Raw genomic sequence first — 13,637 nt, 5'->3', positions numbered from 1 at the left:
TTATTTAAAAACTCCCAACAAACAAAAGCCCAGGACCTGATGGCTTCACAGGCGAATTCTATCAAACATTTAAAGAAGAGCTAATACCTATCCTTCTGAAACTGTTCCAAAAAATTGCAGGGGAAGGGAAACTCCCAAACTCATTCTATGAGCTCACCATCACCCTGATACCAAAACCAGACAAAAATGTCACAAAAAAAGAAAATTACAGGCCAATATCACTGATGAACATAGATGCAAAAATCCTCAACAAAATACTAGCCATCTGAATCCAACAATACATTAAAAGGATCATATACCATGATCAAGTGGGATTTATCCCAGGGATGCAAGGATTTTTCAAAATCCACAAATCAATCAGTGATACACCACATCAACAAATTGAAGAATAAAAAACCATATGAGCATCGCAATAGATGCAGAAAAAGTTTTTGACAAAATCCAGCCCCATTTATGATAAAAACTCTATAGAAAGCAGGCACAGAGGTAATATACCTCAACATAATAAAGGCCATATATGACAAAACTACAGCTAATATCATACTCAATGGAGAAAAGCTGAAAGCATTTCCTCTAAGATCAGGAACAAGACAAGGATGTCCACTCTTGCCACTTTTATTCAACATAATTTTGGAAGTCCTAGCTATGGCAATCAGAGAAGAAAAAGAAATAAAAGGAATCCAAATTGGAAAAGAAAAGTTAAACTGTCACTGTTTGCAGATGACATGATACTATACGTAGAAAATCCCAAAGATGGTACCAGAAAACTACTAGAGCTCATCAATGAATTTGGTAAAGTTGCAGGTTACAAAATTAATTAATACACAGAAATCTGTTGCATTCCTATACACTAACAACAAAAGATCAGAAAGAGAAATTCAAGAAACAATCCCACTTACCATCACATCAAAAAGAATAAAATACTTAGGAATAAACCTACCTAAGGTGACAAAAGACCTGAACTCTGAAAACTATAAGATGCTGATGAAAGAAATCAAAGAAGACATAAACAGATGGAAAGATATACCATGTTCTTGGATTGGAAGAATCCATACTGTCAAAATGACGATACTACCCAAGGGAGTCTGCAGATTCAATGCAATCCCTATCAATTTACTAATGGCATTTTTCACAGAACTAGAACAAAAAAATCTTAAAATGTTTATGGAGACACAAAAGCCCCTGAACAGCTAAAGCAATCTGGAGAAAGAAAATGGAGCTGGAGGAATCAGGCTTCCTGACTTCAGACTATATTACAAAGCTATAGTCATCAAAACAGTATGGTACTGGGCTTCCCTGGTGGCACAGTCATTAAGAATCCGCCTGCCAATACAGGGGACACGGGTTCGAGCCCTGGTCTGGGAAGATCCCACATACCGTGGAGCAACTAAGCCCATACGCCACAACTACTGAGCCTGTGCTCTATAGCCTGCAAGTCACAACTACTGAGCCTGTGAGCCTAGAGCCCATGCTCCACAACAAAAGAAGCCACCACAATCAGAAACCTGCACACTGCAACGAAGAGTGGCCCCAACTCACCGCAACTAGAGAAAGCCCACACACAGCAACGAAGAACCAATGCAGCCAAAAATAAATAATTTTTTTTAAAAAACAGTATGGTACTGGCACAAAAATAGAAATATAGATCAATGGCATAGGATAGAAAGCCCAGAAATAAACCCACACTCCTATGGTCAATTAATCTACAACAAAGAAGTCAAGACTATACAATGGGGGAAAGACAGTCTCCTTAATAAATGGTGCTGGGAAAACTGGACAGCTACATGTAAAAAAAATGAAATTAGAACACTCTTTAACACCATACACAAAAATAAGCTCAAAATGGATTAAAGACCTAAATGTAAGACTGAACACTATAAAACTCTTAGAGAAAACATAGGCAGAACACTCTCTGACATAAACTGCAGCAAGATTTTTTCTGAACTGTCTCCCAGAGTCATGGAAATAAAAACAAAAATAAACAAATGGGACCTAATTTAACTCAAAAGCTTTTGCACAGCAAAATAAAACAAAAAGACAACCCACAGATTGGGAGAAAATATTTGCAAATGATGTGACCAACAAGGGATTAGTCTCCAAAATTTACAAACAGCTCAAGTGGCTTAATATCATCAAAACAAACAACCCAATCAAAACATGGGCAGAAGACCTAAATAGACATTTCTCCAAAGAAGACATATAGATGGCCAAGAGGCACATGAAAAGACGTTCAACATCGCTAATTACTAGAGAAATGCAAATCAAAACTACAGTGAGATATCACCTCACACCAGTCAAAACAGCTATCATCAAAAAATCTACAAACAATAAATGCTGGAGAGTGCGTGAAGAGAAGGGAACCCTCCCACACCGTTGGTGGGAATGTAAATTGGTACAGCCACTGTGGAGAACAGTATGGAGGTTCCTTAAAAAACTAAAAATAGGACTACCATATGATCCCTCTATCCCACTCCTGGGCACATATACAGAGAAAAACATGGTCTGAAAGGATACATGCACCCCAATGTTCATTGCAGCACTGTTTACAATAGCCAAGACATGGAAGCAACCTAAATGTCCATCGACAGAGGAATGGATAAAGAAGATATGGCACATATATACAATGGCATATTACTCATTCATTAAAAAGGATGAAATAATACCATTTGCGGCAACATGGATGGACCTAGAGATTGTCATACTGAGTGAAGTAAGTCAGACAGAGGAAGAGAGATATCATATGATGTCACTTATATGCAGAATCTAAAAAGAAATGATACAAATGAACTTATTTACAAAACAGAAACAGACTCACAGACTTAGAGAACGAACTTATGGTTACCAGAAAGAAAGGGTCGGGGGAAGGGATAGTTACCGAGTTTGGGATTGACATGCACACACCGCTATATTTAAAATGTATGACCAACAAGGACCTACTGTATAGCACAGGGAACTCTGCTCAATATTATGTAACAACCTAAATGGGAAAAGAATTTGAAAAAGAATAGGCACATGTATATGTATAACTGAATCACTTTGCTGTATACCTGAAATTATCACAACATTGTTAATCAACTATACTGCAATATAAAGTAAAAAGTTTTAAAAAATAAAATAAATAAATTTTTAAAAATTTGAAAAAAGAAAAACCAAGGATTTGGTAGATTGTATCAGAGCACATTGTATAACTCCATGCAATTCAGTTTTCAAGAAGTAGAAAAACTGAACTAATGGAAAAATAAGTTTTAAAAAGTTGTCCCAAAAATCACCAACAGTAAGTCATACATACATAAAGCCAATAATAAGTCATATACATATGTATATACATATACATGACTTCTTATGCACTCGTATTTTGCACTGAGAAGGATACAGCACCACTTTTGTAGTATTCTTGCCAAAAATGTGTAAACTCAACTTATCATTTGAAAACACCAGATAAATCCAAATTGAGAGACATTCTACAAAATAACAGACTTATCCAAAGTGTCAGGTCATAAATAACAAGGAAAGGTTGAAGAACTCTCATGGACTGGAGAAGATTAAGAAGACACACAACTGGGCTTCCCTGGTGGCGCAGTGGTTGAGAGTCTGCCTGCCCATGCAAGGGACGCGGGTTCGTGCCCCGGTCCGGGAGGATCCCACATGCCATGGAGCGGCTGGGCCCGTGAGCCATGGCCACTGGGCCTGTGTGTCCAGAGCCTGTGCTCCGCAACGGGAGAGGCCACAACAGTGAGAGGCCCACGTACCACAAAACAAACAAACAAACAAACAAAAAAAAGACACACAACTAAATAGATTGGATCCTGGAACAGAAAAAGAGCATTAAGAGGAAACATAGTAAATTTCAAATAAAGCCTGTAGTTTAGTCAGTAGTATTGTACTAATGTTAATTTTCTTATTTTGATAATTGTACTATGCCCATTTAAATTGTTAACATTAGAGGAATCTGGGTAAAAGGTATACACAAATTCTATTTTTTTTAAAGTTCTCTGTACATCTAAAATTATTTCAAAATAGATTTGTTTTTTAATTTTCCAAAAATTACCTCTGAAAAGAAGTTAGGTCCAGATAGAGAGTTGAACTGTTTCAAGGAATATTCTTATGGTATATAAACTGTTCTAGAGCATAAAAACAATGGAAAGTGTCCCAATTAATTTTATAAAGCTAATATTAAGCTGATATTAAAATCTGACACTACCACCTGAATGCAAGAAAACTGTCTAATCTCATGAGTATAGATTCAAAAATCGTAAATAAAACACTAAAAAGTTAAAATCAGCAATACATCTAAAAAAATCATGACAAACTATGCTTAATTCCAAGAATACTATAATGGCTCAATACTAGGAAATTTATTAAAAGTACAGATAAAATATATTTGATAACACTCATCACTCACTTCCAATTTTTAAAACCACACTTCATAAACTAAAGAATATTTTAACATCTACTTCTGACAAGATATTAGAAATTAAGTATCACCATTGTTATATAATATTATTCTAGAGGCTACGGCCAATGCAATAAGAAAAGAAAGATAAATATAACATTCAACTATCAAAATGGAGGCATAACTATTGTTATTATTTGAAAGTGATTAAGAAATCTATTAGAACAGAGGATTTAATATGTGGAATTCTTGTTTTCTATATAACAACTACAGTTACAAAATGTAATAGGAAAAGATCATGAACATAATAAAAACCAAAAAACATAAAATGTCTAAGAACGAATTCAGCAAGAATGGTGCAGAATTCAAATAAAGAAAACTGCAAAACTCTGCTTATGGACATAAAAAGAAATTCAAATAAATAAAATAATTTAAAAGTTAGATGATACAGGGTTGACAGATATACAGGAAAACAAAATATCTCATACACCGTTGCAAAAATGTAAATTGGCAAACCTCTTTAAAAGACAACTTTGGCAATATCTATCAAAATTTAAATGCATGTAACATTTGACCCAGAATTCTACTTCTAGAAGCTTGTCTTACAGATTACACACACATACATACGTGTGTATGTATGTGCACACATGAATGCACATGGCAAGGCAACTCAATATAGCATTGCTCTTACAGTAAAAAGCTGGAAACAACATAAATATTAAAAAACAAAAGACTGATTAAGAAAGATGGCATATCAGCATTATAAAATACTACGTATCCATACTATAGATAGTATGATCATTTTATTGAACATTTTTCATAAATATATAATTTTTAATAAAATAGACAAGACGGACATCTAAATATTATCAATGTACCTTTACCTGCATGGCAGAGTTTCAGTAACTTATTTTCTTCCCTATGCTTTTCTATGTTTCTCAAATTTTCTATAATACTTGTGTATTGTAATGAGCAGGGAAAAGTAATGCAAGCTCTATCCGTGAATGAAAGGAATTCCAGTACCTAATTTGTACTTGCGCACTTATAATATGCATTCACATGCATTGCCTCAAAATGCTATGCTTGCAGTAGCCAACTTGCAAAACTCAGAATAAATTTTTTTCATTTTTCACCAGTCTCTACCACTGTCTCAATGAATTCAATACCGTAACCAATGATGTAATTACATTCTGATCTTGGGTCAAGAAGCAAAACTGCCACTCTGCTTGTGTAAAGATAGGGGGAAAGACAGTGATGGGAGCAAGCAGGGGAAAACTGGGTGTTTATCCTGCAAGCCTCAAATCTTCAATTTTATCCGCTACAGGAAGAGAGGTTACTTTTGATTCAACAACTTTGCTTTATTCCCGTGAGAAGTATGATTCATTATGTTTATACACAATGATCTACTGCTTAAGTAAGCCAGGAGCTTATCAGAGCAGGAAACTGAGGCATATGCTTTAAGGTTTAGATCCCATCTAACTATATCTCGACCATGATAACTGAGAACTGGAGCTCAGCATGAACATGCTGTTCGTGATACACACACTTACAGTTCCCCTGTAACTGCCAACGTGCAGTACTTGAGAAAATGGTCCATAGCCCTACACTCTTTACTTCAGAGAGAGCCCTAACCACATTTGGGTAAAATGTTTTATACCTGCGATCTTGATGACTTCCTAGAACACCCTCCATCACAGGAACCCTGGGAACTTCCCCAGATCCATTTTAAGGAGTTAAATGCTTTTGATTGTAACTGTTAGTGGCTTCCCAACTTTTTTTTTTTTTTTTTTGCAGTCGCTGGCCTCTCACTGTTGTGGCCTCACCCGTTGCGGAGCACAGGCTCCGGACGCGCAGGCTCAGCGGCCATGGCTCATGGGCCTAGTTGCTCCGCGGCACGCGGGATCCTCCCGGACCGGGGCACGGACCCGTGTCCCCTGCATCGGCAGGCGGACTCTCAACCACTGCGCCACCAGGAAAGCCCAAGCTCCCCAAATTTTTATAAGAGAAGCTAAGAGACAGTAATCTAGAAGGAGGAGGGACTGGGAGCAGCACCTTTCAAAATTTTTTACCTCGATTTACAATAATGGTTATTTTATTTATTTCACATTGTGGTCCATTACAAATACATGTGTAACATGCATAAATATATACACACAAACATGTAATCATATTCCTAAAATAAAAGTTGTATGAAACCATACATATGCTATGTGTGACACACTTTGACATGTTCTATTCTATTACGTTGATGTGTTCGAGTCTATTCCATGCTACTAAAAATTCTGTCCAAATCTCCCTAAAATTACTCCAGCAGTCCATCATGGTGGCAACCCAAAGTTGGAAATGCACTGGGGAGGGGTCCTCAGGGCCTGGATTTATGATCCTTTGGAGTGCTGGAGTGAGCTATGTTCTCCCCAAGTCCCTTGGCATCACAGGTGGTGGTAACTTTTTGCTCTGAGTTCTCAGAGAAGGAAAGCTTGAGACCTTATGAGAAGTGGGAGTGTTCAGAATCACAAATTTCTAAAACCCTATCTATGGAAATCAAATCTACAGAGATGACTCAAGTTATTGGCCCTGTCTCACAATCCCTTTTTCACACCCTGGCAGTGGGAGGGGAAACCGGAGGCAGAGTTACCGTAGGAAGAGCTGTTGAAGAGCTCGATGTTGAAGAAGGCGTAGTCTCCGCTGGTCATCCCGTGCCTGTGCGCCGCCAGCATGATGCCGCGGATGGTGTCGCTGCTCGCACACATGATCACCACTGCGGGGAAGAACAAACAGACGCGTGAAACGCCCCTGCACGGAGGACAGCATCTGACGGGGAACAGGGCACGGCTAAAGTCCTAAAGAATCCTCACAAATTATTCATAAATTACAAAGGGCAGAATAATAGCTTGACAATGGAGAAAGCTATCCATCGCCACCATAACAAAGTGATGGACATCAACATCACCCAGGGAGCAGACTCAGGAGTCCCCTGGTGTAACACACCCCGGGCCCCAAACCTCACAGTGGGCGACCTGAATCTAATCAGAAGGAAGGCTCTGCAAACCCAGCTTGGGGGACTGTGTATAGAATAGCGGACCTGCGCCCTTCAAAGTGGTCACTTTCATGAAAAACAAAGATGGCCTGAGGAAATGTTCTAGACTAAAAGAGACTTAGAGAAACAGAAAGCTGACTGCAGTGTGTGGTCCTGGATTGGATCCTGGACCTTAGAAAAATAATAATAAAAGTTTTTCTACAAAGGGCATTATTGAGACAACTGGAGAAATTTGAATAAGGTCTGTAAATTGGATAATAGTATTGTGTTTGTGTTAAAGTTCTTGCTTTTCATAATTCTACTGTGGTTATATGAGTGGATGTCCTTGTTCTTAGGAAACACACACTTCAGTTTTCAGGGGTAAAAGAGCATGATAGCTCTATTTACTCTCAAATGGTTCATTAAAAAGATAGTAATATTTGTGCATGTATATGTACCTGTGTATATATTTGGAGGGGCAAGGGAGGGAAGGGGGAGATTAGAATGGCAAAGCATACCGGCAGAATGCTAACCATTGGTAAAAATCTGGGTGAAGGCTATAGGAGGTGCTTTATACGTTCTTACGTCTTTTCCAAACATACACAATTGTTTCAGAATGAATTCCTTTAAAAAAAATACTTCCAATAAATTCCCAGATTTGCCCAATATAAGATAGTGAGGCTTGTCAGCTGCTTTTTATGCTTTTACTCGCATAGTAAACCTACTTTCCTGAGAAAGCTTTCATTTGGCAAATCAGAGGATGCAGCGAGTGCTACAGGCTTTCTGCAGTCTGAATGTAGAACCCTTTTTCTCAAGCTATCTCAACATATATAGGAAATAGTTACCAAGATTCCAGGTCCCTCCCCACGTGCTCTCAGTTCACAGCCACACTGTCAGAGCTGAGAGGCTTTAAGCAGCTGCAGAATAGCGTTGTCTGCCACGTAAGAGCTGCAACGGACTAGAGGGAAGTGGGGACCTGGCCTTCATCCAGTTATTTTGATCACTGTTGATGGCCCCTGGCCCCCAAGACAGTGCCCGCTGTGCTTTTCTGCACACATGGAGGAGAGGAGAAGCCTGGGCGCCATAACCACATTATCGCCATGCATGCCAGCCCTGCAGGTTGTGTATGTTCTTTGCAAAAGCATGGGTGCTGAAAGATGCAGAACAAACTTCAGGCTGTGCCAAAGCCTCCTTGGCAGCCTGCGCGACGGGCCAGGCGTTTGCTGACATTTCGTTTACTGCACAGGTTAATTCAGAGCATTAGATCATGACTCTGACATTTCTTACGACAAAAGGGCTCAGGCGACAGGCTCAAAGTCTGCAGAACAAGTTTTTAAAACAATACAAAACTCCGATAGATTTATAACTGTGGGAGTAGGTGTTGTTTGTGCCTGGAAATACAGTTATATATTTGGGATGAATAGTCAAATTTCAAGATGTCTCAGTAAGGAAGCTTTTGAAGAAACTCCTCATTACTCACTGTGATCTAGACACTTGTTTTAGCTCCGATTTGATTCTAGTCCTCTAAATGACAAAAGAGCCAAGGTGTCTCCCAAAACAACCTGGGCTAAGGCTGGACAAGTTGGAAGAGTGTGGATTCCAAGGGTGGGCAGCACCAGGAGGCTCCAGGAAGCCTGGCTGACTCTCCACTGGCAGACCTCATCATCTTTTGATCACTTGACCATAGTCCAGAGTCTGGCTCTAAACCTTAAGACACAGAACCTGATTCTGTCAGCACATAAAGAGTAGAGTCATTGCTTGGGGGAGCAGAGTCCCGATAACCTAACTCAGATATTTTTAGATAATCTGAAGTGAAGATTAATTTCAATGAGGACCACAGTGGTCACAAACATGTTTGTGCCGACATAAACCTGGGAGTGCTCATTGAGGAGCCAAATTATAAGCAGAAGGATGTTAGTGAGGGTGACGTCAGAATCAGGGAGATCAGCTGCAGGGTTCAAGCATCCAAAGGCATCAGGTCTTGATAACCCAAAGCATCCGTCTAAGAGCTACACCTGGCCCAGGCCTGAACAGGCTGTGTCCTCAGGCCAGAGCACAGGCTTCCCCAAGTCCTGGATGGGCTGTCTGTCAGCCCAACACTGGCCTCTCTGTCACTTCTTTTCTATGTTTACAGCCCTGGCCCTTCTCCTTCTCTCTCTTCCCATCACCACTAAGATCAACCCCTTGTGATAGACACATTCTTTCTTTAAATGTCAGTACCTGCTTGGACCAAGCAAGAGTGACACAGAGCAGCACTGAGCCTATCTGAGCAGACTGGAATTATTGTAGATCCCATCTGTTTTGTGTGGACGATGTGGTCCAATTCTGAAAACGAAATCCTAACTCCCATCTTCATGGGTCAGGTATTGTTTTTCTTCCACAAAACAAACCCATAGTGCACATTATCGCCCAGTTTAAGTTGGAGCAAGCACTTAATGACACTGGCCGAGCAGTCAGAATGCAGAGTCCTTCTACATTTGTAGAATGTTCCTTAATCTCTTATGGCTTTTTCATTCATGCCTAATTCAACAGCAAGTATTTTTAGCAACATGCCTCTATACAATCTTTCGGAAGGTTGAAAATAGTTTTCACTGAAATAGCTTTCTCTTCTTACTCATGTTTCATCAGTTTACATAATAACTAATTAAATTGTATACTTATAATAATAAGTACAACAGATTTATGAGAAATGTGCTGGCAAACATGGGAGAAGTATACCGGCTACCAGCGTTCACTGACAGCCAATAAAGTTTATAGAGAAAAGGAGAGCATCAGCTAACGCTGCAAGCTGCTTAAGTGGAGGTCAATTAAAATAATTTCTGCTACACTTAAGTATATTTAAATATATAAATATTTAAACATATATTAAGTATATTTAAGTATATTAAATAGATATTTAAATATATAAGTACTAACATTTTTGGTCAAATTGTTAAACTTCTAGAAGAGGAAATGATGATGCGATTCTAAGTTTCTGGATAGATTTTTCATCATTCTGCTCTATTTTTTCCCCCTTACCAAAGAACATGTGATATTCCATGTTACCCTCCACTATCTGTGATATTCCATGTTACCCTCCACTATCTGATTCCCACAATGTCTTCTGTTAAGTGGCTTCTCCCTACTGCAACACGTTCTTGCAATCACTCTAAGAACAGCAGAGAGAAGTACAAAGGGGTGGCTAGAGAAGTCAATTCAGAGACCCCAAAACAATCCAGGAAGCATACCTGAGTTAGGGTGATACCCTTTCCCCCTTTCAGGTTTACATTTGGAGCAACCTCTAACAGAAGGCCACTCTTCATCTCCCCATGTGCCTTCATTTGTCCCTCTCCCCCCATTCCCGTGGGGGAGGAGAAGGAGGGAACTGTCTGATTGCTGAGTCTGGAAAAGACAACTGGGCATACTGCACTCAGCCCTTTCTTCCGTCCTCTTTGGGGTGTGTCTGCTTGCAGAGAGTATACATTATGGGCAACTTTCACCCTGTAGTAAGGGGCGTGTCCTGGAGGGGGGCCTGCAGCGCTACCTGTGATTTAGTGGATGACCCTGCCTAATTATGAGGGGAAGTAATAGCAGGCAGGCCCTTTTGGCAACAGATCTAAACCCATGTTCTCCAATAGGTTATCAATAATAAAAATGACATTTTCATATTCTCCATCTGACTCTTGCATCCATCTTCTATTTAATTCTAAACTTACAAGGGAAAAGAGAGGTTATTCCATGGAAGCAAAACAAGATATGCCATGTACTGCAAATTGAAAATATGACAGCAGAAATTTAAAACTAAAACTCAGTAGTAACTGTGGGAGTAGCCAAAGAAACATCTAAGTAAGAGGAACTTTTTTTTAAAAGACAGGTGGTAAATAGGAGAAAAGGGATGAGAAAAACAGAGTCCCAAATCAGAAAACCTAACATACAAATAAAACAAATTGTAGAAAGAGAGAACAGAGAAAATGAGGGGATATAAGAAATAATTTAAGACATTTTCCCGGAACTAAAAGACATGAGTTTGTGAACGGAAGAGACTTACCTTTCAATACCCTAAAGGGCATACGGCAAGATATGGGCACACAAGTACAATCAAAATGAAATGTTAAAACACTGGGAGAAAAAGGGGATTCTAAAAATTTACAGAAAAAAAAGCAAATAGCAAACAATAGGTCAAAAATCACAATTGAATCAAGCTTTCCAATAGCACCACTGGAACGTAAATGACAATTCAAATGTTGAGGAAAAATTATTTCCAACCTGGAATTCTGTAGTTATGTATAAGGGTAGGAAGAAGAAATTTCAGTCGTGAAAGGTCTCAAACTTTAGCTCTCATCCATCCTTTCTCAGAAAGCTCCTGGAGGATGTGCCCCACCAAAAGAAGGCCATAAACCAAGAAATAGGAACACATAGGGATCTAGCTCAAAAGGGAGAGGTGATAGAGTTGCAGAGGATGTGGAAGAAAGACTCCAGAGTGGCAACCATGTGGTATGCTTAGAAAATAACCAAACTGGAGCAACTCAGGAGGCTTAAAATAGAGAATTGGTAGATGATTTAGTTATAAGTTTATAGGAAACTAAGCAAAACTAGACTATATTTTTAACCCCAAGGAAAACAAGTAGGGCAATAAAGAAATATCATTGTAGTAGCTTATATGGCTCAACTACATATAGCATTTAGAAGGTAATAATAATACAGACACTGAATACTGAGCTAACCAAAAAAAACCTGACACGATCATATTGAAAGGATGACTGGAAGGAAAGCTTGAGTGTGTGGTTAACAGGCAGTAGAAGAAAACTAAATCACTATCTTCCCCTGGGATGGCAAGAAATAAGATCTAAACCTGAAAAAAATAAAAAATAATGTTATTTAGAGGTATGAAGTCAAATACCTACAGACATAGCTACAGGAGTTGAAAATAGTTGCCTCTGGGATGTGAGATATGGGGAGCAGGAGATAGGAAACTCTTACTCCTAGTAAGAGTTGTGTCATTTTCTGACTTTCTAAACTACATAGCTGTATAACTTTCATTAAAATAAAATCTATTATTTAAAAATATATATTTCTCTCTGGCTGTTTTTACTTTACATAAGCAATAGGTTTCATTTGCAAAATAGAGACTGCACCTTTATTGTTTTTGTTCACAAAGTTCCATCTACTCCAAAGGCTTTCAGAATTTCTACACTGCAGCCTACAATGCTTCTGTTACCCCCTGCTATGAATTAGTTATTTTACATTTATCATGGGTTCTTTGCTTAAAAACTCTGACCAAACTCTCTGTCATTTACCCCAGCCTAATTCTAAAAATAAATGACTCTTCTACTGATTAAATACTGTTATCACTACAGTTGTTATGCAGGCCAAGAATAATGACATATTAATAACTAAAAAGATAAAACTACAGTTCTTCATACAAAAATGTTGTGTGCACACACTTCTGGCTCTGCATCTTATGAGATGTATAGACAAAAGAACTGCTGGCTTTTATTGCTTAAAAAAATATTTCTTTTTAAACTTCCCTTTTTAAAAATAAATTTATCGTTGAATATAGAATATTGAGGGTAGTAGTTGATTTTTTAAAAATAATACATGCTCAGGTGTGTGTATTTTAGTGATATATGTTAGCTAAAAACATGAGAGAAAAAATGTTAATTATTGATTTTGATAGTAAATCCCTAAGAAGAATAAATAATACCCCTCAGTTTTTCATTCTATAGCACACACGTAGCCAAATGAAATTTTAGTTATATTATTATTAGAGATGGTGGCATTATCAGTTTTACCCTTTAAGAGACCAAAACTTTTGGGACTTCCCTGGTGGCACAGTGGTTAAGAATCCGTCTGCCAATGAAAGGGACATGGGTTCAAGCCCTGGTCCGGGAAGATCCCACATGCCGCTGAGCAGCTAAGCCAGTGCGCCACAACTACTGACCCTGCGCTCTAGAGCCTGTGTGCCACAACTACTGAAGCCCGTGTGCCTAGAGCCTGTACTCCACAACAAGAGAAGCCACCGCAATGAGAAGCCCGTGAACCGCAACAAAGAGTAGCCCCTGCTCCTGCAACCAGAGAAAGCCTGCACACAGCAACAAAGACCCAACGCAGCCAAAAACTTGATTAATTAATTTTTTTAAAAAAGAGAGATTAAAACTTTTGTGATCTGATTTTAAAGATGAACTTAAGTCCAAAAAGATGCTAAAAGCATTATCTTCAAAAGGGGGGGGGTGACTCTCTAGTTCTATG

At 38.7% G+C, this 13,637-nt stretch overlaps 1 protein-coding gene across 2 annotated transcripts in view; it reads right to left on the bottom strand.

The window, feature by feature from the left end:
- Nucleotides 1-13,637, bottom strand: part of NPR3 (natriuretic peptide receptor 3) — a 66,370-nt gene that overhangs the window by 48,586 nt on the left and 4,147 nt on the right. For both annotated transcript variants that reach the window (XM_060146931.1, XM_060146932.1), the window contains exon 2: nucleotides 7,029-7,151. In XM_060146931.1, coding sequence (XP_060002914.1) covers nucleotides 7,029-7,151 — 123 coding nt within the window. The remainder of the gene's footprint in view (nucleotides 1-7,028; nucleotides 7,152-13,637) is intronic.

The sequence above is a fragment of the Lagenorhynchus albirostris genome, chromosome 3, assembly GCF_949774975.1.
Source record: "Lagenorhynchus albirostris chromosome 3, mLagAlb1.1, whole genome shotgun sequence".
In the NCBI taxonomy this organism is placed as follows: domain Eukaryota; kingdom Metazoa; phylum Chordata; class Mammalia; order Artiodactyla; family Delphinidae; genus Lagenorhynchus; species Lagenorhynchus albirostris.
This window is presented reverse-complemented; position numbering and strand designations above follow the sequence as displayed.